A 26,886-nucleotide genomic window follows, 5' to 3' on the forward strand; every position below is an offset into this window, starting at 1 on the left:
ACGCCGCATGAGTCACAGCCCAGCCCGGCAGGGCCGAGGGGCAGCTGCCCCCCTTCCTGGGCATGACTCACGGGCTCCGGGCGTCGAGCACCTGCCTGTCATTTTGCCATCTCCTAAACCCACACGTTCGGATCGAGAGCAACACGCCCAGCACGGGAGGAGGCAGCCTTGGGGCTCTGCGCCCTATCCCCAGGGCTGCGCACTCGCCAGGACACGCAAAGAGACCAAATTTCCCGGCCCTGCTCTTGGCAGGGGCTTCTTAGCACCCTTCGCTACTGTCCCTGTAATTTATTTTAGTTCTCACCTTTCTTGGCTCAGGGGATGGCTAAAGGGAAAACCCTTCTTCCAGAACACTGGTGAGTGTTCTTAAAGGAGGGCATTGACTAAATACCTCCCCGTCCCCTAAAAACCCCAAACAGGGAGAAAAGCAGCACCTCCTTCAAAACCCCTGATGCTGGCCATACAGGCCAGTCCCTTCACACCTGCTGGCGCTCTCGACGGCGTCAACTTACGCTGCAAGGCTGATTGCATACCGGCCCCTCCGTTTACCCAGCCCAGCATACCCCGCGGCCCTCACTTCTCTGGAGTCTATATGGGCGCCCCCACTCCAAGATCAGGCCCCCTGGCAGCTCTCTCCTGGCTCCCAACGACTGCCCCCAGTCCCCGACAGATGACTCACGGCAGAGGCTGTCCCTAGGAGGGTCTAACTGCCTCGGGGTCCTTCCCTTCCTCCTCCTTGCAACTGGCAGTCGCGGGGTTCAGCAACCCCTTTGCTCCTCCAGCTAAGGCATCGCGAGTGTGGGAGCCAGCTGCCCTGGGCACCCCCGTTTCCCAGTGATGAGGCACTGGAGCTGGGTGTGACTGGGGACCCGCCCCAGTCTGCCCTGGGGCTGCCGGGGAGAGGTGTGGCCCCATATACCTCTGACCCACATGGCACAGGCACCAGCTGCCCAACGCTTGACTCTTACCTAAGAGGGACGGCAGGCAGGGCAGGGACCTGCCGGTATGGATCGCAGGGACATTAGGAGGGCTGCCATCACTGCAGAGCTGTGGAAGACCCTCCTCCCGCTCCCGGGCCCCCCAGCAGACACCCTGGGCCCCTGGGGATGGGCGAACACTTTAACTGGCCTTTTTTGTTTGTTTTGGAGCACGGCCCGGGAATCAAACCCGGGTCTCCTGCATGGAAGGCGGGCATTATTTGGCCTTTTAAACTTTTCTGTACAAGCCCATTGCTCTTTGCTTAGAGCCCATTGGCGTCCTGCTTCCTGAAAGCAGCCCTGTTGTGTGGGTTTTATGAACACAAAGCAGAGCGATGTAGGCCTACAGAGCTGCAGGCTTGCTCAGCTTCACACTGGCTCTGAAACCAGGATACCAAACATACTAGCTTCACCCAGCATGTGCATCATAAAACTCAGCCAACTGCTCCAGTTCACCCCCACCCCCTGAGAGGCCCTCTTCGACGGTAACAGATGTCCCCGTACCTTGCCTTTTGTCCCTTGGGCCCTTTCCACTTGCTCCTCCACTCCAGAGACTAGCAGTCTTGTGGCAGCAGGGAGCCTCCACCAGCATCTTCTCAAGCCAGGCCCCCTACTCGCTGGAAGACCCCCCGTCCCACCCACCCGGCTGTCACCTCTCCCCCACGACTGTCCCAGAATACCCAGGCATCATCCTGGGCTCTCTGCTTACTTCCTGCCCCCTCTCCATCTTGGGGAGCTCATCCACCCCCTCATTCTCAATTATCCCCTGCAAGTAACAACTCCAAAATCCCAAGCTGCCTGCGGGGTGAGTGGGGGGAAAATAAGGTGAAGAAACAGAGGCAGACTTGACCCATGTTAGGGGCAATCTTCAAGGCCGGTAGGGCAGAGCGAAGGCTGAGATGGGGGTGGGGAGGTGTTTGAAGGTTCTCCGCCACCCCCCACCCCACCGCGGAGGGCTGCCAGACTGCCCCATGAAGCTGCTGTAAACGCAGACCTTTACACAGGTCAATGCCAGAGTCACCAACTTCAAGAAAACTCTGTCCTTCAGCAAATTCCACAAAAGCCTCCCCTCCCAGAGATTCCCTGACAATTTGACTCTGGGGTGCTGGCCCTGAGGCTCTGATGTGTCATGAGCCCTTTAGAGAACCTGCCCTCACCTCCCAAACACTTCTGCACGGAGACACTGTCTTGAAATTTCAGCGTCCCTGGGGGCTTCGGGAGCCTGACTGTATCCACACCCAAGCCGTAATGAAGCCCAGGAAGGAGCTCAGACCTCCCCCCTGTCCTAAGGAGCTAAAGATGGAATTGCACCTCAACGCCTTCTCCTCTGGGCTCTCCTGGTGAGGGCTGAGCCGTGATGTCAGTGATTGGAGCTGGCCCCGCAGGTGGATGCTGGTGGAAATGTCCTCACTTTGAGAGCTAACAGGACCCCAAGCTCCGACCCCTTGCGCCGTCCAGGGCAGCTCAGGGGAGCATCTCCGGATGTAGATTTCCGAACTGCTGAGGTTTGGAGACTCCCACTGCGGGGATCCTGGGCACACTGGTCCCCAAGATGCATCATGGACTCATCCCAGCACCAAGAGAACTTGGGAAACACGTGACCTTCCCTTCCTATTCCCTTGCAAAACCTGCAAGTTGGCCTGCCTTTTCCTTGCCCAGTACTGGCCTGGAGGAAGCTTCTCCCTGTGCTTCAGATTCCCTGTCCCCCTGGGAGGGCCCCCTCCAGCTCCTATCGTTCTTTCTGGACCGGCCCTGGCTGAGCCCTTCCTGGGGTGCTTAGCGCTCAGAGGCTGGATGTCACTTTTTCCATTGCCATGAAATAGAAATACTAAGTCCATATGCCTAGAGCCGGAAATGAGCTCCCCTGCCCTGTGACTGGTAGTTCCATGAGGCTTCTCCTTCCTACCCCAAAGATTGGTTTAGCACCTCCTCAGTGCCAGGCGCTGCACTGGGCACAGGGGATGAAGGATAGCCAAATGGACTGGCCCCTGCCTTGTGGGCTTTGTGACAGAAGGCGTGCCCATCAAGCAACAAAGATACATTCAAGGTCACTGGGGGCCCACCTGACCCAAGAGGACACAGGGGGAGGGCAGCAAAGTTAAAGGACGAACTCTGGCAGGGAATGAAGTTTCAAGTATTCCACCAGGGATAACTGATGGGTCACCAGGGCCCTATGGCCAGCTGGAGAGCCAGACTCTGAACCCTGGCACAACGCGGGGGCCACCCCATCTCAGGGGTCCCCCTTCAGACCCTCATGCCCAGGTCGTCTGAGGGGCAGAGGCCCCACTGTGCGTGGGGACACCAAAGCCCAGAGGGACACAAAGGAGTCCCCAGTGTCTCCTCAGTGGGAGACACAAAGGAGTCCCGAGTCTCTGTCTCTGTTCGGTGCTCTCCCTCTCTGGCCACCTCCCTCAGCCTCTCTTGGCCTCCTGACTCCTGACTGCTTCTGTGTCTCCCACTCCCCTGCCCTTGACTTTGCTGACCCCACTATACCCCAGCCACCTCCCAACCACCCCCTTTCCCACCGCAGTTCTCTCTTCTTCACACACACTCTCTCTGTTATCCAGCTGGCTGCCCGCTCTCTGTCTCTGAGCCTGCAGGTGTGGAAGCCAGGTGGTTTGCTCAGGTGGGAAAGGGAGAGAGGGGGCATCCACTCTGCAGACCCCTGACAGGGGAGGTTCCAGGGGAGAAGGACGGGAAGATATGGGAAAGGAAGGATAGGAGATTCCAGGTGTGTGAGGCAGGAAGCAAGAGCCTCAGGCAGTGGGGCAGCGAGTGAGGCCAGTGCTGGGAAGAGAAGAGCCAAGGCCTCGGTGACTGGCCCAGACTGTGGGCCATCCAGAGAACTCCCAGCTCAGAAAGGGCAAGGCCAGGGCAGGGGTTGTCTAAGACACATTAAGACACATCCCCCCACCTGCCAATAGGAACATATCCCGGCTGGGCACCCAGGAGTCGCTGACCCGTGACTGAATTCCTAGCCCAAGCGTCCTAAAGGAGTGCGTTTGCTGAGAGACCTCAACCCATAAACTCTCGTTCCAGCTTTACAAGCTTGGACCATGCCATGGGGGTGGGGACAGTGCAGCCAGCCAGCTCACTTCTAACCCAGCTGGCAACACCCAGAGTGTCCAACCCATCAGAGTCAAATTATACAGCCTGCTACACGGAAATAAATGCTTGGGAATGGCACCTGGCCATTCCCAAGACGAAGTTTGTGGGGCACCAAGACCTCTGGACTCTAGTCCAGGCTTTTCTCAGCCATGTGAACTGGAGCAAGTCCCTGGTCCTCTCTGGGACTCAGTTTCCACAGACACGCCACAGATAAAGGGTCTTCCAGTTGTCGGTGCATGGTTGGTGATCTGGCTGTCTGGGCAGGGATTCTGCTGCACCAGGAAGAGACGAGGTCACAAGTTGGGTGTGCCCTGAATGCCAGGCCTGAGGTGAGGAGGAAAGAGGCAGGAATAAAAGTAGTGGCAACATGATCCCAGCACTTGATACCTGCCAGGCATGTTCTATGCTCTCTACACATATATGAACACGTTTAATTCTCACAACAGCCCAATGAGATAATTCCTGTCACTATCCCCATTTTACGGATGAGGAAACTGAGGTGCAGAGAGATTATATAACTTGACCTAGGTTTTTCGGTTAGCAGAATGGGGATTCAAACCCAGGCAAGTTGGCTTCAGAGCTTTTACACTTGACTGTCAGGCTACGTTCCCAACCGTCTCAGGTTTGCTGGGTGATTGGGATGGGGCAGGCCAGGGGCAAGGAAGAGGGAGGTCCAGACAGGGGGCACATTTCAGGGTCCTCAGATCCCTGCTTCCAACCACTTCATCATCAGGCCCATTTTTAGAACGCCTCTTACCCAACCCATGTTTAGCTGGCTATTGCTTTTTTGGAGGGGGGTGTTCTAGTTTGCTAGCTGCCGGAATGCAACACACCAGAGACGGATTGGCTTTTAATAAAAGGGGATTTATTTTATTGGTTCTTCAGAGGAAAGGCAGCTAACTTTCCACTGAGGTTCTTTCTTACGTGGAAGGCACAGGATGGTCTCTGCTGGTCTTCTCTCCAGGCCCCTGGGTTCCAACAACTTTCCCCGGGGTGACTTCTTTCTGCATCTCCAAAGGCCTGGGCTGAGCTGCGAGTGCTGAGATGAGGAATGCCGAGCTGCTTAGGCTGTGCTACATTGCGTTCTCTCATTTAAGCACCAGCCAATTAAGTCAAACGTCACTCATTGCAGCAGACACGCCCCCTAGCCGACTGCAGATGTAATTGGCAACAAATGAGGTTCACGTACCATTGGCTTATGTCTGCAGCAACAAAACTAGGTACGCTCACCTGGCCAAGTTGACAACTGAATCTAACTAACACGGGGGGAATCGAACTCAAGTCTCCTGCATGAAAGGTGGGCATTCTACCACTGAACCATGCATGCTTCCCATGCAACCCATATTTAGAACACCTTTGAGTATGCGCAAGCTGCATGTATTAAATAATAAAGCCATTTTTTTACGTTGTATTAATGGCAGACCCAAGATAACTGCCAAATGATGTTTTTGGTCATCATGGGGAGGACAGTGTGATTCTTAGATTTACTTAATTCCAGATCAAAGCAAAGACTCTGAAAAGATGCCATGTCCCACCGATTGGCATTTTTATTTGAAGTGCTGCACGTGTGACTTTGGATACTCTCTTTCTCTTTACAGCACAAGTACCCAGTCTGTAAACTAATGGACAGCTCTAAGGCCCAGCTCCAGGGACAGGGGATTCTCCATGTTTCTCTTAGGGAGATAAGAAAGGGACAAATGCTGCCCAGTTTTGAGGTGCTGGGCCAGTTCTGTCAGCTGGAGGCACTTCACGGTGTGGGAGCAGGGGTGAAAGTGGTGAGGTTTCCACGCCAGGGACATTGTGCCCTGCAGTGTGCTGATGCTGATTCACAGGCTCACTTCCTGTCCTGGGGGGGTATGCAGTCTGAAGAGGAGGGTGAAAGGGGGGACACATCCATATCTGTATGTGTGGCGGGTGTCTGTGGCCATGGCAGGCAAGAGGATCAGGTCCTGGGGGCACAGAGCAAGAGGAGATTGGTCTTTCAGGGAGAGATCAGTTTCACTTTCCTAAAAGTGAGAACTAACATTTACTGAGCAGTTAGTATGTGCCAATTGTTTTACATGTATTCACTCATTTAATTATTTCCAGATTCTTATGAGATTGGTACTGGATCATAATCCTTATTTTATAGATGAAGAAACAGAGGTACAGAGAGATGAAGTAACTTGCTGACATTTATACAGCTAGTAATTGGAGTAGGTGTGATTAAAACTTGGGTCATCTGTCTCCAGACTCCACATTCTTATCCACTACATGCACTGCCTAAAACTGGACAAGGCTCTGTGCGACCCCTGACAACTCTCCACAAACCTCCGTGACAGAGGATTCCCTGGGATTAATCAACTCAGAAAAGAAGAATACAATGGCCTAGACAGAGATTAATATGCATGGATTTTTGCAATATATTCATCAACTTATCCCTGATTCCCTTCACCATAGCATGCACAATGTCCAGCATACGACAAAAAATGCTTAGACAACCGAAAAAGCAGGGAGACGTGATTCACAACAAGAAACAAACCCTAAAATGACAACACATGTTGGAATAAATATAGAAGGACTTTAAAACAGTTATCACACACAAGTTTTAGAATTTAAAGTAAAAGGTGGATGCAATGGATGGACAGATGGAGCATCTCTAGTTCCAGGAAAATGGAAACTATAAAAAAAAGGACAATTAAAAAAAAACTCAGTAGATGGGTTTAATAGTAAGTTAGAAATTGTGAAAATAAAAAACAAAAATGAAGTGTTGGTGAACTGGAAGACAGAGCAATAAAAATGATGCAATCCAAAGAATGGGAAGAAAAAAACATCTTAACACTGAACTGAACAAAAGATTGTTGAAAGAAGTTAAAGAAGGCCTAAATAAATAGAAAGACATCTCATGTTCATGGATCAGAAGACTTGTTATTGCTAAGATGGCGCCACTCCTCAAATTGATCTACAGGTTCAACACAGTCTCCATAAAAAACCCAGCCTCTTTTCAGAAATCGACAAACTCATCCTAAAATTCATGTGGAAATTCAAGGAACCCAGAATAACCAAAACGATCTTGAAAAGGAAGAACAAAGTAAGGGAATTCACACTTCCTGATTTCAAAACTTACTGTAAAGCTACAGTGATCGAGGCGATGGGGTAGGGTCCAGGGATAGAACTACAGATTAATGAATTTGAACTGAGATTCCAGAAACTGACCCTCACATTTACAGTCCAGTTGATTTTTGACAGGGTGGTAAGACAGTTCAATGCGGGAACGCATAGTCTTTTCAACAAATGATGCCAAGAAACCTGGATATTCACATGCAAAAGAATGAATTTGGACACCCACCCCCCCACCACATACAAAAATTAACTTAAAATGGATCATAAGCCTCGATGTAAGAGCTAAAACTTTTAGAATAAAATAGAAAAATAAATCTTTGTGACCTTGGGCCAGGCAAAGCCTTTTTTCTATATGCCACCAAAAGTACAAGCAACTAAAGAAAAAATAGATACTTCAGACATCTTCAAAATTAAAAACTTCTGTGCTTCAGGGGACACAATAAAGAAAGCGAAAAGACTACCCACAGAATGGAAGAGAATTTCTCCAAATCACATATCTGATAAAGGAATTGTATCTAGAAACAAATAACTCTTACAATTTAAAAATAAAATGTTTAAAAATGGACGAAGAATCTGAACAGATATTTCTTCCAAAGACCAGAATGATTTTGCCATCAGGGAAATGAAATTCAAAACCACTATGAGATACCATTTCACACACACTATCATAGCTAAAATAAAAATAAGACAGAAAATGACAAGTGTTAGTGAGGATATAGAAAAATCAGAACACTCTCATACCATTGGTAGGAATGCAGCCACTTTGGAAAACAGCCTGCTGATTCCTCAAAATGTTAACCATAGAGCTGCCATATGACCCAACAATCCCCTCATAGGGATATATGCCAGAGAAATGAAGTCTCATCAGTATGAACTCCTGAAACATGCAGAAGCAACTCCAGCAACTGGGAATCTGAGGAAAGCTGTTATGTTGCCAGAGGGAGAGGCTCTCAATGAATGAATTACTGTGACACTATGGATTTCTTCAACCAGATCAACATGTTTATGGAGCTACTACAGAATTCCGCACAGAGGCAAGCTGTCCCATCATGTCTGTAGGTCCACGATACAAGTATCATCGGGCAGATGGTACTAATATTAAAAAGCCAATCAGATGTTCTGCTCCAAAATACATTGATGATTTGATGACTTGAATTCAGGACCAGCTTGATCATGACACACTTTTTCCTCCTAAGATTGGTCTCCCATTTCCGAAAAACTTTGCGTGTGTGGCAAAGTCTATTCTAAAGCATCTATTCAGGGTTTAGGCCCATATTTATCCCCAGCACTTTGATTCTGGGATGCAGCTGCAAAAGGAGACCTCCCTCAATACCTCCTTTAAGCACTTATTTTCTTCGTTGAGTTTAATCGGATTGATAGGCGTGAGTCGACACCTCTTCAGGAACTAATTGAGAAGCTTGGATCGAAAGGCAGATAAATATTTCTTTTGGAACGTCATTCCCTCTTGCTTCATCTACTGCTAAAGCTACGTTTTTGCTCTGTATTATAGACTAATAATAAACTTTAAGAAAACAAGATAAAAGGGCACCCATTGTCTATGCCTACAGAAAAAATTGTCCCAAAGGTAGGTTGGCTCATTGCTTCAGAGTGCAACCTTCAGGGCACTGCCCCCTGTGAGTGGCCACTCCTGTGACTGCCCCGCAGGCTCTCTTGGTTATAATTCATGACGACGGATCTAAAGTTCACCAGTACACCTATTATTCTCCTGCTGAAGAAAATGATCGAGTCTGTTTCAGATGACAGTATAATGGATATTTAGAATTTTCACCTATAATTTAACAAGTTTTCAAAACCAGTTTCTAACCACGCAGTTAGATCACTTTTATTCCACTTGTTTCACAAACAGAAAAGGCATTTTTAAGTTTCTTTAACATTTAGAACCTTTTGCGTCACTTCGGATAATCTTTTACTTTCAATTTTGAATGCTAGTGTTTTTATCAATAAGAATAGATACTTGTGTGTATATTTTTATAAAACCCATTATTGCAATTTAAACCCTCATAAAGCATATGGGAGCAATCAAAGCTATATCTAAATTGATTTTTATTTTTGATCTTTATTTGGGATTTATTAACAAATAAGCCTATCTAAATTGTTATGAGCTTATGTGTGTATCGGGAATAGTTTTTTTTTTAAGGATTCTAAGGATAATCCTACAGATTTTTATTTTTAAGTGCTTCATTCAAATGCATTTTAACATGTGTAGTTTTGGGTTAAGAAAAAGAAAACTTCCAAACAATTATGACAAACTTAGGTCTCAAAGCCACTATTTTAATTAATGTCGATTTTCCGAGGCCTTGAAATTCTGGGTAGAGGACTGGGAGAAAGTACTCAGAGTACTTGAGTTATTTTGTTTTGAGTTTCCTTAAAAAAACTTTTATATATTTTTCTTGTAACTTGAGAATTAGTTAAGAGTCATATAGAAGTGCCCAGACTTTATCCCAATAAGGCTAACTTCAGGAAAACCACAGTGAAAACCATGCAGGTGTACACATATTTTATAAACAGCTAAAGGTTGGGTGTGCTCCTCCTATTCTCTAATATGTGTGAGTTTACACAAAAATGGGAAGAATAAGTAAAAAAAAAATTCCATTCTGTTAATATTAAAAGAATGGATTGAGTCCCTTTGGGTGTTTTATCCTGTTTTAACTGTTTTTTTTGTATCAAAACTTGAATTTCTTTTATACCTTTTGGGATAAAAAAATATTCCCCTTTAATGAAGAAAACATCTATTTTTCATTTGGTTTTTAGGATTTAGTAAAGGCTAGCTGGCTAAAAGGTACTGAGGCGAAAAAAAAAAATGTATTAAGGCACAACAAATATACTGGAAGAGTTGCCAAAACGGCAAAACTTCAATTTCATCAGCATTCTGTTTTTGCAAAGTACTTGCCAATGAACTTGATGGTTTAAAAAAAATTTTTATTATTCCACCAGACTATAAAGAAAAGGATTGCTTAGAAATTCCATTTTTAATAACTCAGTTTCAAGAAATTCTTAATTATTTACAGAATTTTAAAGGAAATAAAACCTTTCATCTAATTTAGGCTGAAACCGTGTACCATCGTTTGAGGAATTAGAGTGGGATGATCGCTCATGATAACTAAGAAAGGCCCTACAAGACTATCCATACACAATGACTCAGGTTTATCCAAAGGCCCTTTCAGCCTCTCTTTATGTTCATGCTGATCACCTTTTTTTAAGGCTGCAAGGAATGAACTTACGTTTCTCAGCTAGGGTTATATTTTCATCATCACTTCTAACATGTTAAGTATTCTCAGACAAAAAAGGGGGAAGTGTCTCATTTTTCCCCATTTATTTTTGGTGATAGAAAGCCTCCTCTTGGGCGGGCCACAGTAGCTCAGCAGGCAGAGTTCTCGCTTGCCATGCCGCAGAGCCGGGTTCAATTCCGGGTGTCTGCACATGCGAAAAAAAAAAAGAAAATCCTTCTCTCATGACTAACCCTATAATGAAACAGAAGCGGCCACATCCTAAAATAGCAATAGAGGCAACATGCTATAAGTTAAAAGTTGACAATTTGAAAAGAAAAAAAAAAGACCACAAAAAATTTGTACACAAATGTTCATAGCAGCAGTATTTATAATAGCCAAAAAGTGGAAGCAAGCCAAACGTTCATCGATAAACTGATGAATGGATAAATAAAATGTGACATATCCTTAGAATGGATTATTATTTGTAATAAAAAGGAATGAAATGCTGATGCCTGTCACAATGCAGACAAACTTTGAAAGCACTATGCTAAGCAAAGGAAGCAAGTCAACAAAAGACCACGTATTACATAATTCCAGAATAGGCAAAACTATGGAGACAGAAAGTAAATTTACCTAAGGTTAGAGAAGGGCAAGATTTGGGGGAAATGAAGAGTGACTGCTAACAGGCATGGTGCTTCTTTTGGAGGAGATGAAAATGTTCTAAAATTGCTTATGATGATGGTTACATAACTCTGTGGATATCCTAGGAAGTATCGAACTGTACACTTTAAGCCTGTTCCTTGTATGGCATGTGAATTATATCTCAATAAAGCTGTTATATTTAAAAAAACAGAGTGTCAGGGACCTGAGGCACAATATCAAGTGGTCTGAAATACATATAATTGGAGTCACAGAGAAGCAGGAGAGAATGGGGTAGAAAAACATTTTAAGAAATAATAGCAATTTTTTTTCAAATTTGGTGAATAAATCAACTCAACATATCTGATGTGAAGATCAGTGAACCCAAGCCAGAGAATTACAAAGAAACCAAAATGTAAGTATATCACAAATCCCCGAAAATCAAAGATAAATGAGAATACCTTAAACCTCATCAACAAAAAAGATGCTTTGCATACACAAGAACAATAGTAGAAATTATGTCTGACTTTAATAAGAAACAGTGGAGACCAAAAGATAATGGAACAATGTATTTTAAATAAATGTTTATCCCCAGAATTCTATGTCCAGTGAAAATATCCTTCAAAAACAGGGTGAAATGAAGACATGTTCATTCAAATGAAAGCTGTGGTAGCTGAAAATCATCTCTGAAAATTCTTTAATGCTCCTCCCATCAGCAAGAGGAATCTAATTCTCCTCTCCCAGGATGTGGGCTAGACTTAATGGCTGGCAAGATCTTAACAAACACAGTATACTAGATGTGACACTGTGATATCATAAAAGAAGATAAAGTTTTCGTCTGACGCTCAGGCCACATGCTCTCTGGAGACCTGACCCACCACGGAAAAAGTCTGACTACCTTGAAGCCACCCCGTTAGAGACCATCTGGACAAACAGAAATAGAGAGAGGTGCAGGAGGAGTCCCAGCTGTCTGAATTTTCCCACCCCAGCCACCAGACACAGGAGTGAAGGAGCCTTTGGGACAGGTCCAGCTGCAGCCACCAACTGCTATGTCATGAGGGTACTCAGACAGCCTATGAAGAGGTCTGCTACCAAAGAATTCAGGTTTCTGGTCAACAGCCAATGTGGAAGCCTGAAAAATGTCCCCCAGAGAAATTCTTATCCCAATCTCTGGAATGTGTAAAGGTTTCCTTATATGACAAGTTTTTAGAAAGAGAAGACTTTGCGATGGGATTAAATCAAGGAACTTGAGGTGGAGGAGGTTACCCTGCACTGTCTACGTGAGCTCTATCTGCAAACACATCTGGGGAGCAGAAGGAAATTTGACACACAGAGAAGAGGAGAATGCAACATGACCATGGAAACAAGCCAAGGAATGTTGGCAGCCACCAGAAGCTACAAGAGGCGAGGAGCAGGTTCTCTCCTTCAGCCTCCAGAAGGAGTGTAGTTCTACCTACATCTTGATTTCAGCCTAGTGAAACTGATTTCAGACTCCTGGCCTCCAGAACTGTGAGAGAATAGACCTCTGTTGTTTTAAGCCACCAAATTCGTGGTAATTTATTACAGCAGCAATGCAAAGCTAATACAGCCAGCAAGGAACAGAGACCTGCCAACTGTATGAAAGCAGATCCTTGAAAGTAGCTCCTCCAAGTCCAGACGACTTTCATTTGGCCCATATATGTACTGTAACTTAATGAGAGACACTGAGCCACAACCATCTAGCTAAACTGCTCCTGACTTGGGGACGCAAAAATCCATGAGTGATAATCAATGCTTGTTGTTGGTTTAAGGCAGTAAATTATTGTTGTTATAAGCAAAAGATAACTAGAATATCTTTACTACAAAAAAATGCTACAGGAGTTTGTTTAGGCTTAAGGGAGTTTCTTTAGCAGATGGAAACTTGGTTCTACAAAAAAGGAATGGAGATCACTGGAAATGCTGAACATACTGGGAACAATGCAAAGATGTCTATATTTACCACTTCTATTCAATATTATACTGAAAGTCCTAGCCAGATCAATAAAAGCAAAATTACTGGAAAGGGAAAGTAATACTGTCTTTATTCACAGATAACAAAATTGTGTACATAACAGATCTAGGGAATATACTAGAAGTAATAAGTTAATTTAGTAAAGTCACAGGTTATAAGATCGATATTAAAAATCAACTGTATTTCTATATGCTAAGAATAAACACCTGGAAACAAATTTAAAAGTAGAATTTATATAGTATCAAAGAAATTCTTAGTAATAAATTTAAGAAAAACTGTGGAAGACATTTTTACACTGAAAAAATTTTTTAAAAAAAGTTGAGATAAATCAAAGAGCTAAATAAGTGGAAATACAAAATATGTTCATGAATCAGAAGATTCTCCCAGTTTAAAATATAGAATCAATTCAATCCAAATAAAAATTCCAACAGTTTTTTATGCATTGAAACTGACAAGACACAGCAAATATTCCAAAGCACAGTGACTTAAAAAAATATTTATTATCTCACAGTTTCTGTGGGTTAGGAACATAGCTGTGGCTTATCTGTGTGCCTTTGGCTCAAGGTTTCTCCTGCGGTTGCAAACTGTTGATGGGCTGCAGCCCCATCTGAAGGCTAGCTGGGGAAAGCCCTGCTCCCAAGCTCATACATTGACTGGGGGGACTCCAAAGCTGAGGGCTGTTGCGCTGAGGGTCTCGGCTCCTCGCTGGCTGTTGGCAGGAGGCCCTTCTCAGTTCCCTATCACCTGGGCCTCTGCAGTTGTAGAAATCTGCAACATGGCGGCCACCAGCGTGAGAGTCACAGACATTCTGTAACCTAACATCTGGAGTGAAATCCCATCACTTTTGCTATAGTCTACTTATTAAAAAGGAGTCAGAAAGATTGGTCCACCCCACATTCAAGGGGAGGGGGATATTAGAAAAACATGAGTCCCAGGAGGCAAGAATCATCAAGGGGCACGTTGGAGGTAGGCAGGCCATACAAACTTGGGGGAAGAAAAAAAGAGCAAAGTCGGAGTACCAACACTACCTAGATTTGAGGCTTAGGAGAAAGCTACAGTAATGAAAGCAGCAAGGTGTTGGCATAAAGAAATAGCTCAGTGGAAGAAAGTTCAGATATCGGCCCCTATATTTATGGTCAACTGATTTTTGACAGGGGAGTCAAGGAAATTCAAAGTTGGAAAAAGGAAATATTTTCAACAAATGATGCTGGACCAACTCGGATAAATATACAGAAAAAAAAAAGAAAGAAAGAAAGAAAATCAACCTTTACCATATACCATACCAAAAATTAATGAGACAGGGTGTGTAGGAGCCAAGGGTTAAAACAAGACCTACAGAATTTGTTGGAAGCAGCTGGCCTCAGGATGGCGGCAGTAAACTGTGGAGACTGTTATGTAGAGCAGTCTGGGAGGAAGACAATGTTTACCCCAAATGGTCATGTTAAGTATGAAGAACACTGAAAGATAAGAACTTTGCTCCCTCAGGAAATGCATGCATGCCTATTGACATCCTGTGGTATATAACCAGGATCTGGTTGAGAATAAAGTTGTCTGAAGTCTGTCTAAAGTAAACTCAAGCTTCAGACCCCCTGAGCCCGTCTGTGTCTTTCTTTCTTTCTTCCTTTCTTTTTTTTCTCATCATTCCTTAATATCCTTCGAGCTCCATTTCAATAGGAAGCAACAAGGGCGGGCAACGGTAGCTCAGTGGCAGAGTTCTCACCTGCCATGCCCAAGACCTGGGTTTGCTTCCCAGTGCCTGCCCATGTATAAAAGAAAAAAAAATTAAAGAGACAGATCCTACACCCAAACTTAAAAGGTAAAATATAAAGCTACTAGAACACACGGGAAAGTATCTTCACAATCTTTGAACAGACAAAGATTTCTTAGAGATGACACAACAGCAGCAACCGTAAAAGAAAAACTCTGATAAATTGGACTTTATCAAATTAAAAATGTTTGCTCACCAAAAGACACCATTAGGAAAATGAAGACAAGTCACAAAGTGGGAGAAAATATTTATAATATGTATATCTGATAAAGGACTTATACCCACACTATATAAAGGATTCCTACAAATTAGTAGCAAAAGGACAAAGAACCCAATTATGAAATGAGTTAAGATTTAATAGACACTTCACAAAAGTTGATACAGAAATGGCAATAAGCACATGAAAAGATGCAAAGCATTCATCATCAGGGAAATTCAGATTGAAACTATAAATTGATACCACTATTTACCTACCAGAATGGCTAAAATTATAAAGACCAACAATATCTAGTGTTGGCAAATACGTGGAACTAATGGTGCAGTCACCTTGGAAATCTTCTGGCAGTTTCTTTAAGCATACATCTATCTGAGACCCAGCAATTCTATTCCTATGCATTTCCCTAAGAAAATAAGTTCATATGTCCACAAAAAGCCTTATACAAAGACTCCCATAGAAGCTTCGTTCCTAAAAGCCCCAAAATGGAAATAACCCAAATACCTATCAAAAGAATGGATAAATAAATTGTGAAACAGCTCTACCATGGAATTCTGTTCAGCAATACAAAAGATCAGGGTTCTGAAATACTTAACAATGCGGATGAACCTCACAAACATAATGTTGAATGAAAGAACCAGTACATTCTATATGGTTCCATTTATATTTATGTTTAAGAACTGCCAGCTCAAGGGTGCCAGATGGTTCAGTGGTTAGAATACCTGCCTTTCATGTGGGAGACCCGGGTTCGATTCCCAGACCATTTACCCAAAAAAGAAAAGCCAGATCAGTGGCTGCAAAAAAAAACAGTGGCTGCTTGTGAGGGGGTGGGTAGAGACTGGCTGGGATTGTACTGGGAGGAGTCACAGAACAACTTTCTGGAGTGATAAAAATGTTCTATATTTTGTTTGGCTTGTTGATTGTGAGGGTGTATTATTTGTCAAAAGTTATCCAATTATCCTCCTAACATCTGTGCTCTTTGCTGTATGAAAATTTTTCTTCCATTAATAAAAAAAAAAACAGCTTATTAAATGATGATGTAAGTTCTGCAAATGTAAATTTTTATATTTTAGTTTCTTGGGGCAGAGTCGGTGGGATGTCCTTCACATGGTCACAGTGTTTACTGCTTCCAAATTTCACTCCCTAGCCCAGAATGCAAGTATTTCTCATAGTCTCCCTTGCATGGTGCCAGGGCTCTCTGGAGAGGAGGGGGCACAGCCAAGACCCAGGGGTCTCTCCCAGGACCCAGTGTGAGATAGGGCATTCTCTTGTCACCACTGTTCGTAGATGGAACTACAGCTTTTGTGGGGGATGGAGAGGAAGTGAGTCCCCCATCCCTGGAGGTATGCAAGTAAAAGTAGTTTGATGATATGTGAATGTTGGGACACGGTGGATTGGACTCAGTGACCTAAAAAGACCAACCAGACAGAGAGTCTACTATTTAGGGACTTGCCTGGGGACAGGGTGAATCAGCCCCAGGGTCAGCATCCTGACTCCAGGCCAGCTCTGGCCCTGCTGGCCCTGGGTAACTACTCAGCAGCCCCTGCAAGGCACCAGGGTTGGATGTGGCTGGCCTGAATCCTGAAGGCACCCGGATCTGTACAAAGATGCTGGGACCAAGGCTAACCTGCCCCAGGGTCTCTACCCAGATGTTCCCTAACCCTTAGTCCTGGGATTCTCAATACCTTGGTTTTCTGTGGCTTCCTGCCTCTGGTAACACAATCCCAAATCCTCTGCCCTGTGCCCACTGGCCTTTAGTTCCTCGAATACTGTGAGTTCCTTCCTAACCCAAGGCCTTTGTATTGCTTTGACCGATTCCTACTCATTTTTCAGCTCCCAGCTCAAATGTTGCTTCCCAGGAAAGCCTTTCCAGATCCCCTAAGACTAGCCCAGTCCTCTGTTATACTCCCTCCATATTTTTTTCTTCCTTTGTGGCGTATGCCACAATTACAGCTTGACAATTAATTGTATAATTATTGTATAATTCTATAGAATTTGTTTAATTTCTATCTTTGCTGCAAGCATGTAAATTCCTTTAAGGCAGGAACTTGTCTTGCTTTGTTTTCTATAATATTCTCTAGTATCTGGCACAGTGCCTCAGACGGTCCACAATAAATAATTTTGCATAAATGAAGGTACGCTTATGAAAACAGAGAAAAATCATCAAGATGACAAAATTCAGGGAAAAAAGTAATTCTATGTTCCACATAAGGGGGCAGCCGGGAAGGGCCTCAGAACTAGAAGGTCCTGAATATCGCATATTCGTAAGGACACCTGAACCCTTTCGGTAGCATTTGCATTATGATTGGTCTCCCAGACTTGCACTCCCCAAAGATGGGGAGCTCACTCCCTGTCATCCTCGGAAAGCTTAGTCAATGGGAAAGTCTTGGTCACTGAGCTGGCTGCAGTCTCCTGAAACTGCCCCACAGCCCTGGCTCCAAGGGGACTCCTCCCCGTGCGCCGTCTCTGCACAGGCTGTGCCAGGAAAGGCAGCTGGCAGCCCAGGTGAGGGTGGTCGGTGGATTCAGAACCTCGCTGTCCGTCCTTCTTTGGGCCAGACTCAGCCCTGTGGGGCCCCATCTCCCAGCCTCCTGCATCCAGCTGCTCCCAGGCTGGCCTGTACTCACCAGATCCACCTCCCTGAACCCCCGCCTCCTCCAGGGTTCTGCGGCTCCCACACCTCCCGAGGCTCCCCTCTGTCTTTTCTGGCTCTGCCTGCCCTCATGCCTGGCCACCCTGGCCTTTCCAGACCCGGAAGTTGCTCCGGCTCCAACCTAACCGGTCCAATTGGGCTGCCTGAGACTCTTCCACAACCACCCCTGCGGTCTGCTTGGTCTCCCCGACCTGCCGTCTCAGGCAGCCACCCCTTCCAACCTCAGAAGGACCTGGCCCCTTCTCCAGCCCCTTCGAAGCCCTTCCTTCTGGACAGAGGGCCAAACAGCAGCCGAATGAAGGCCTGAGTCAGGCCTGCACCCTGGACATCTCAGTGGGTGCCCCGAGGGCTGGCAGGGCCCACAGTCGCAGCCCTGTGGGTTCTGCCTCTCCTGGCTCCGGGAAGGCTCCTTCCCCTCCAGACGCACTGCCCAGGCCCCTCAGCTCCGGTCCTGCCGTCCTGCGACTGGAGGCACAAAAGGGAATTCATGGGCAATTTGCGCCGGTCGGGCCAGGGGGCAAGCCCGCCCCCAGCTCTCAGCCTCCCCACAGCCCCCACCCCCGACACTGGGGAGGGAGGGGCCGGGTGAAGATAAGGCCCTGCAAGGCTCTTGAGGGAGGCAGGCCCACCCTTTCCCAGAAACGGACACCCGTGGCCCCAAGGCCAGGGCAGATGGGCGGGCATGAGATGGTGCGGGGGAGGGGGTGGGGAGGAGAAGTGGAGGGGGCATCGAAGCAGCAGCAGCAATTCTTAGAACTACATTTAAGGGCTCAATGTTCTCCCCTCATGGCTACTCTCTCATCCCTACTCGACAGATGGGGAAACTGAGGCTCAGAGAGGGTAACTGACATGCCAGGGGCCGCAGAGGAGGTCAGAAGTGGAGTGGGACTGGAACCCAAGGCATAGGCCTCGCAGACCCCTGCTGAGACAGTTCTGGGGTATCGCAGTGAGGGCTCCCATGCCCGTGAGGGGAAGCCCTTGTGCTTTCAGAAGCATTTTTAAGCACACAGGCTGACACAATCTGCCCGGGGTTGCTGCAAGGTCAGTGGGAGCTAAGCATTGGACTTCCATATGCATAGAGGAGGACACTGAGGTTCAGAGAGGCTAAGCAACTGGCCCCGAAGTCACCCAGCAAGAAAGTATTGGAACTGGGATTCTAACTCAGGGGTTTCGACCCTCTCCCTACCCGCACCCCCACCCCAGGCCCTGCTCACCTGTGTGTCCTGCCACCAGGTGTCATGCCTTGCGCCGGGGAAGGCTCTGCCCTGCTTTGGTCACCTCCCTTCAGGGGTCCCGCCAAGCAGCCCCATGGACTGAGTCCTCCACACTCTACTCCCAGACCCCGTGAGTTCAGGTGCCTGCCTCCTGCAGGGGGTCCCCGGGGGGGTCAGGCTCCTGCTGGGCACACAGGGCCCTCTGGCATCCCTTACCACCACAGGCCTGAGAGGTGGGCTGCAAATGCCCTGGGCTCCCGGCCTTGGCCCCCAACTGGGTCCTGCCTCACTCACGGGGGGGGAGAAAGTTCGAGAACCACCTTGTTCTCGTTTTACAGGCTGAGCCTGTGAAATGTCTTGTGGGGATGGGAGAGCCTTGACACCCTGTTCCCAGAGTCCTGGGACCCCGGGCGGGGGGGAGGACAAGTGGGCCCCAGAGCAGAGGCAAGTGCCGCCCCTGGGTGTGGGGGTGCCAGCCAGGGCCCCCCGAGGGGCCTCTTAACCATCCAGCAGAATCGTTCCCTGTACACCTGCCCTGCACCCAGGGAGGGAGCTGGCATCATGCTGAGGCCTTGTAGGAGAGGGGGGCTCTTGTTTCTGGGGGGACAGAAGTCCACTCAGGCGACCCAGGGCAGGGCCCAGGCTACAGCCCTAGGAGAGCTCTCGTGTCTCCACGTTTCCTCCACCCTGGCCATCCTCCTGCCTCGTAAGCCCCTGCCAAAGTGGGGCCCACACATTCCCCAGGCACCCACAGGCGACTTCTCTCGGCACCACAGAGCATGCAGACCCCGTACCCATCCCTCTCCTTCCCCCATGCTGCCCTCCAGCCATCCCTGAATTTTCTTGTCCCTTTGCAGCTTCCTGCCCCTGCTGATGCTGCTCCCTCTGCCCAGAAGCTCTTCCTCTCCGCCCTGACTGCCCAGCCCTCCCGGGCACCCTGCGGCCATGTCTCCAGCAGCCCCAGCCAGACGTCCGTCTTCTCCCTGCCCTTGGTCTGTGCCCCCCTGGGCAGGGAGCACAGATGTCTGGGCCCTGGGGGCTTTTCCAGGTGCCTTCTCCCTGCCTCCTGGCCCGAGAGCCCCCCGGATTGGGACTGGGTCCCCGTTTTCTTAGCATCCCCGGCTTCTTGGGTGGCTGGAGCCTGGCAGAACGGGCGTGGGGGAATGCCTGACGAGGTGAACTGACTTCCTGCATCCCAGGCCCCTGGACTATGCCCAGTGGGAGAACCTTGGGAAACCTCCGGCCCCAGCACACACACACAGACCGGGCAGCCGCAGCCCGAGGGGTCCAGACTGACCCAGTCCACAGAGAAAGCCGGAGCTCGCCCCCCTGGCCCCGGCCTGGCCCTGTCCGTCGCTGACCGCGCCTGCTGCAGGTCCCACGGAGGTGACGGGGAAAACTCGTACAGACTGGAAAGTCCTTCCTGCGTCCAGCGGCAGCCCCAGTTCATGCTCCCGGGATGGGACAGTCTTTGGTTAAGGCCCTTCTTGGCCTCGCAGGGGAGCAGACTAAAACGCGGCCGATTCTACCTTAGAAACTTCCAGAACCTTCCCTTCATTTCCCAGATAAGGCGATTGAGGCCCAGAGAGGGAAGCTCGCCCAGGCTCACACAGCAGAATCAAGACCAGAACTGGACGCACAGGCCCAGGGTACAGAAGCCGTGACGACAGGCTTACCTGGTGCCCAGGCTTTCCTGGGCGGCCCCCGGGCTTGCACCCTGCCTGCCCTCCGGCCGCACCTCTCTGCTGTCCGGCATGCTGGCGTCCCCGGGCGGGCTGCTGCATCCAGCTCCAGAGCTATGTGGCATCTGCGGCGGGCATCGGTGGTGGGGCAGAGCCTGGCCTCTGGCTGCCCGGCCGTGAGAGGCTGGCCTTGAGTGGGCAGTGGGGGCGGGGGGTGGAGGCAGCGACTGGAGAGACCCAGAGAGGCCCATTTCCTCTCTATTTTTAGAAGCTCAAAACGTTCCGTTCTTCGTGGTGAAGTCGCTCGGGATTAAAACTTTTCCTTTTCTTCCTGGTTTTGTGTTGCTCAAGAGGAGAATTTCAATGAAGGCAATGTTCTTTCTGATGCAAATCCGTTCCGCTTCTCCCAGGAGGTATGGCCAATGGGCTTAGGACTTCTGGCCCCCAGGAAACCTCCTCACTGGCTTTAAAAGGGCACATTGAGGGGGAAAGGGGTTCTCAGAGGCGAGGCGGACCCGGAGCAGGAGGCCACTGCTCCCCCTGCCTGCTCGCACGGCCACCTGGCCTCACTGCAGCCTGATGCAGGCCCCGGGAAGGGTCGCACCCATGCAGCCCACCTCCCCCACCCCCTGCCCTGGAGCCTGGGGACTCATGGAGAATGCATCCATGGCTCCTGCCCTCTAGGGGCCCCGGCCTGCAGGAAGGAAAGAGACGCTACTTCCAACACTGAAGACTAGGTTATAGCTGCTCAAAGCATTTGCACCAAAGCAGGTCCCCCCCAAAAGGGCAGTGGGTCCCACTGGGTCCCAGGTAATGCTGCCCTAACTGTGATGAGGGCAGGCAGCTGGGAACGACTGGGCTGCAGGCCCCGGAGGCAGGCTCCCCAGTGCTGTTGAGGAGACACAGGACGGGAGGCTTGGGGTCTGCTCTAAGGCCTGGCTCTTCCTCTGACCCTCTTCCCTGTGGCTTTGGCCCTGTCCCTGGCCTTCTCTGGGCCCCAGTTTAACAGTTCAGGTCATGAGGGTGTTGGCCTGGAGGCCGCCCAAGGTGGCCACAGGTTCCACCTGGATGTGAGAAGCTGACAAGGAGAGCTGTGCCTTTGGATGGGTTGGATGGGCCAAGCGGGACGTCACTGCGTGTGAGATGTCCTCACCAAGAAGACCTGGAATCGGAGAAGATAAGATGTCCAGTTCTTGGTTTTTAAGCTCAAAAACCTTTGTTAAGGTGAAAGGCTGGAAAGGCTTGGAAAATTGTGCAATGAGGCAGAACAAATTCTTCCTCCGCCGACCCCTTGTCCCCTTCCCTCTTGGAGCTGGGAAGAGAGCTCGGGGGGAAGCCAGGGGAGACTGGGCGCTCTGGGCAGAGTTTTGGAGAAGACATCCTTGAGGCCAGGTCTTCCAGATCGCTGTGAAGATGTGAGGACCGTGGAGACCTGAGCTTGCCTCCCAAGGGGGTCCAGAAAGTGACACGGCCTCAGAGGGCCCCACACAGGCCAGCCCGGTGTAGCTAAAGAGGCGATGGGACACAAGGCACAAGGTGGGTGGGCAGCACCCCTCCTCTCCAGAGGCCAGGGGCTCGAGGTCACATTTCCTGGGTCCTCAGAGCAGACAGTGAAGAGAGGGGTTTCGGGGTTCACGCGGAGAGAAGACAGGGTCTATGCACCAGCCACTGTGGTCAATGGGGACACAGAGTTCTCACAGCCATCGGCGTGGAGGGGTGACCCCACCTGACAACCACGACAACAGGTCCATCTCGAAAGAGGACAGGTACTGGGACCCAGGTTGGGGAGCGGCTCCTCCTATTTTTGCAAGGAGAACGTTTCCTGTTTTTGCACTGAGAGCTCCCTGGTTCTTCTTTCAAGACGGACAGCTATCCACCTAAGGGCTGGATGAGGAGACATTCGAGCAGTCCTGCAGAAGGACATTTTTCACCCTTCTGCTTCAACAATGTTGCAATGTGTTCTCCCTACCCTGAGATTATCTTTAGAATTATAAATTCACATATTGTCAAATGTCATCTGGAGATCTTCTTGACTTCTCTAGAAATAAGAATAAAAGTTATAAAATATTTCACATTATATATATATTTAACTGAGTTGCAGAAAAATAAGATTGCAATTTTACCTGCCTGAGTTTGTTGACCAGGGCAGTTTGTATCTGCTCCGTGGAAAGGATGGTGAACTTTCTCCCTACCAGCTGCTTCGGGGCCAGGGTGGAATGGGTGGGGAGGGGCTGCTAGCTGGGCTCAGGATATCTTCAGCACTGGAGTCACAGGCAAATTATGCGTGTATCTGTGCATGGACATTTTTCTAGGGAGCGGCCCCCTAGCTTTTTGTATATACCCACAGAATCTGCATTGGGGACATCCAAGAACCACAGGAACAGTGAAAAACCTCATAGTTTAGAGGGGTGCAGACCTGGTTTCGACTCCAGCCCCTTCTGCTTATGAGCTGAGTGACCGTGGGCAAGGGACCCCTCCTCTGGCCATCGGGAGGGTGCCCAGCTGGGGCCAGCAGCCAGTTGGAGCTGCCCCATGGCACTGTTGAATCTTGCGGCAATAACCTGGTTTTCTGCATTTTTCTCTGCCTCCTTCCCTCTCCTTGACACCCTGCAGGGACCCTGTTCCCTCCCCTTGGCCACACTGAGACAGAAACAAAGAATCCCAGAAAGTGCTGACCTGGGATACGATGATGCAAATGTGCATTCAGGGCCAGTTTTTCCTCTCCTGGAGATAGGCGAGACCGTGTCCCGTCCCCGAAAGGAGAGAGAAGGCGGGATGAGAATAAAAAAGGGGACAGTGAGGACATATGGAAAAGGGGGGTGGGGTGGGGACAGGAAGGAACGCCGAGGATGAGGATGGAGCCCCCAAGCTCCCCCAGCTGTGGACAATCTGTCTCCATAGCCCTGAGCAGCGCCAGCTGCCCTAACAGAGCAGGGTCCTGGACCCCCTGGCAGGGACAAGCCATCAAGACCCAGGGTGACCAGAGCTCATGCCTTCTCTGCCGGAGCCTCCCGATAACCTCTGTGCTCTGAACTAAAAGCCGAAGTCCCTAGTGGGGTCCACAAGGCCCTGTGAGCTCTGGCCCCTCTTCCTCTCTGATCTTACCTCCTCCTCCTCTTCCTCTTTTCTTGCTGGGCTCCAGCCATCCTGGCCTCCTTCTCGTTCCTCAGCCGCGCTGCCCCTGCAAACCTCTGCTATTATCTGTCATTTAATAGCTTCTTCCCCTCAACTCAGTTTTAAAATCCCAAAACCACCTGTAGCCTCATGCTCAACAATTAGATTTGTGAAATTACAATGCAATGACTCATTACATATCGATATATTTCACATTTCATTATGTTACATTTTACGTGTGCATCATATTATACATTTTGTGTATAAACATATATATTTCCTAATTTAAAATTGTATGATTACATGCTATGTATTATTACAGGTATTATATATTACATATACTGCACATTGTTACATATTACATATATGCATTATATACTATATTATACAGATATATATGTTTCCTGATGCATGTTAAAGTTAATACAAAACTACTGTATAAAATGTTTTTTGTGTACCACTTATGATCTCTTATTATCGAACGCTTTTGGAATCTATATGGTTTGAAAACTATAGAAAAAGTGTAACTGAGCAATCAGGATTTAAAGGGATGATTTTGATTACTAAATCATTATGTAGATACTCCTTTTGGCTTCCTGGTGTATTGGAGTAGACAGAGGGAAATACCTGTCATCTCTAAACTGTAACCCAGCTGCCTTGATCTCTGATAATGGTTGTACAGCCCTTCTCTTCTGCCCTGATGATTGTAAAAACCTTGTGACTAAAATTCATCTCTACTCAGTTATTCAGTTTTCCAACTTTAGAATCCTGTCATCACTAAAGACAGCCCCTAATGTTTATTAATGAAGGGTCTTGGGTCAGCCCAGAGCGAACCCACCCCAAATGTAAGGTCATCTTGATAATCGAGACTGGATCTAACAAACTGGGCTCGCCTGATATACGAGTAGCTTAGACCTTAACCCACAAGCCCCCTATACCTCATTCTGCCCTTTTCTTGCAGACGTTCCGTGACGAAGCACGTAATCAATCTGTGAATGCCCAGTAATCAGGTCACTCTAGTTCCATCATCTGGAACCACTGTGCCCATTATCCTAAACCATCTTTTCTCTTACAAAACTATCAGAATTAGGCAGTTTGGGGAGACAGATTTGGGGCCAGTAGGCCACCCGCTCTCCTACTATGCGCCTAATAATAAATTATTTTTCTCTTTTTGGAACCCTGGTGTCTCAGGAATTGATTATTAAGTGGGTCAGGCAAAAGAATCCCTGGTCTCTGTCCAGTAACAAAAGCTCAGAGAAGTTCATTATGTTTTCCATTTTAACAACGCCAAAGCGAAGGGGCAGCTGACAGATGCGGGGGGCGGGTGAGAGCTGGGTGGTTACAGCCCATCTCTGACCCTGAGGGCGGTTTGGATGCTGCGAAAAGTTGACAGAACAGAGAACTCGAGGCATGAGGGTGCTGTTAGAGGTCAGAAGTGAACGACAGCGTGCCAAGCTGGAACGATGACCAAATAGCAGACGGAAGCACGGGGGGGAGATAAGTATAAAGAGCCAAATGGTTGTCCATAGATCTAGTTCATAGTCGATAAATCAAAACTCTAGGGAGAGAAGCGTATAATTTGAAGCTGTGGAGCCATTTCAAGACAGAAGTTTGTCAACAAAAGGCGCCTCTTGGGGCCCGGACTGGGGGAAGCATTTGCTGTATCTTTTTGGCATTAGCTCTCCTGGGCTACTTGATTTGTTGCTAGGTGCATTTATTACTTGGGTGCAATTTTTCTCTGTTTCTCTCTAAATATTGCCTTCTGGGCCCAAAGCGCTGAGAGCCAGGGGAATGATGGCCTTTGCCGACCCCTGGTGGCCGCCTCGCCTGCCGCCAGCCCGTCTCCCCCAAAGGAGCCACCAGCACCTCCACACCAAGCAACTGCCATCGTGGATGCCCTACCCCCAGAGCTCCTGCGTCGGTCATCCCAGTGTGTCCCGGATATCAGGCCTCAGGCCCAGATGACAGCCCTGTGCCAGCGAGGGTGCTATGACCCTGCAATGGGCGCCATCTCCTCTTGGGTCACTGTCCACATTGAATGAGCAGGGGTTGAGGTCCCAGGGTCAGAGCTCGGTTTCCCACAAATCTATATAGAACCCAACAATTTCTGAGCCCCGAGTCCTCCCCCACCCTGGGTCTCAGATTCTCAGATGCTTTAGGCCACCAGGAGAGTTCACCTGTGAGCAGGGGCAGGAGAACAGGTGTGCCCAAAGGAGACCCAGCGGGTGGGGACAGGGCTGGAAGCAGGCTCTGAGGATGGAGGATGGAGGACATGTCCCGAGGGGAGGAACAAATGGGGAAAAAGAGAAGGAAGGGAGCAAATCCAGATGTCCACCCAATCTCTTAGAGGAGGCAGCTTCTCCTCTCCCCGGGGCCAAGGGCCGGCACACGGTGCGTACGCTGACCGGTGTCGGACGAGGCCGAGCACGCTGACTTCGGACTAGCCACATTACCCAGGCCAAACCACCTCACCTCGCCCAGTCTCACTCTTCTCAGCCGTAAGACCGGGACTCCTGGGTGCAAGGCGCAGAAACCCTAACCAAACCCAGCCCAGGCAATGACTCGTGCAGCCCAAGACAGGATTGAACGAGCAGATGTGGGAGAGTGACCTTGCCCGCTCTCATCTGACCTTCCGCTTCATTTTCTCACTCCAGATTGGTTCCCTCCTATAGGGACAGAGGAGATGGGGAGGGGACAGCAGTACATTCCCTCCCTTTGTCCCCTCAACAGAATGGCCCAAGGGGGAGTGCAGGGCCCATGTCGATTTCCTACATGACGTAGCAATGAGTTATGTGTTCTTGTGAAGCAGTGGACGGTTCAGAAATGCACTTGCTACTTCGCGATTGCTTTCCTTCTTTTCCTGCCCTATTTCCCTTGTACCCTCACTCTTCTGCCCTGGCATTGCGCTCCCAACAAAGCCTCAGGGTGTGAGCTTTGCCTTGGGCTCTGTTTTCTTCCTAGGAAACCCGGGATAAGACAGCCACTTCAGAGCAGTGTCACCTTTGATATATTACTTAACCTCTCTGTGCTTCTGTGTCCTCATCTGTAAAATGGGGATCAGAATAATTCCTATCTTATAGAGTTGAAGTGAGTTAAATACACAGAAAGCACCAAAGGCAATGCATAAGCTCTCTGTAGGAGTTACTATTTGTAATTTTTATAACCTGGGACCCGAGAAACCTCTTGATGCTGGGA

At 48.5% G+C, this 26,886-nt stretch overlaps 1 protein-coding gene and 1 pseudogene across 2 annotated transcripts in view; one reads left to right on the forward strand and one right to left on the reverse strand.

The window, feature by feature from the left end:
- Nucleotides 1-21,085, reverse strand: part of ACSBG1 (acyl-CoA synthetase bubblegum family member 1) — a 65,015-nt gene extending 43,930 nt beyond the window's left edge. Inside the window, exon 1 of one of the 2 annotated variants that reach the window (XM_077128566.1) lies at nucleotides 20,572-21,085. In XM_077128566.1, the coding sequence (XP_076984681.1) occupies nucleotides 20,572-20,828 (257 nt within the window). In that variant the 5' untranslated portion in view covers nucleotides 20,829-21,085. Of the gene's footprint in view, nucleotides 1-679; nucleotides 831-20,571 lie in introns of those variants that run through there. The other variant, XM_077128567.1, reaches the window with a different exon arrangement.
- On the forward strand, nucleotides 8-8,625 carry LOC143656565 (MOB kinase activator 1A pseudogene; annotated as a pseudogene).
- Nucleotides 21,086-26,886: the final 5,801 nt, after the last annotated feature.

The sequence above is a fragment of the Tamandua tetradactyla genome, chromosome 14, assembly GCF_023851605.1.
Source record: "Tamandua tetradactyla isolate mTamTet1 chromosome 14, mTamTet1.pri, whole genome shotgun sequence".
Classification (NCBI taxonomy): Eukaryota; Metazoa; Chordata; class Mammalia; order Pilosa; family Myrmecophagidae; genus Tamandua; species Tamandua tetradactyla.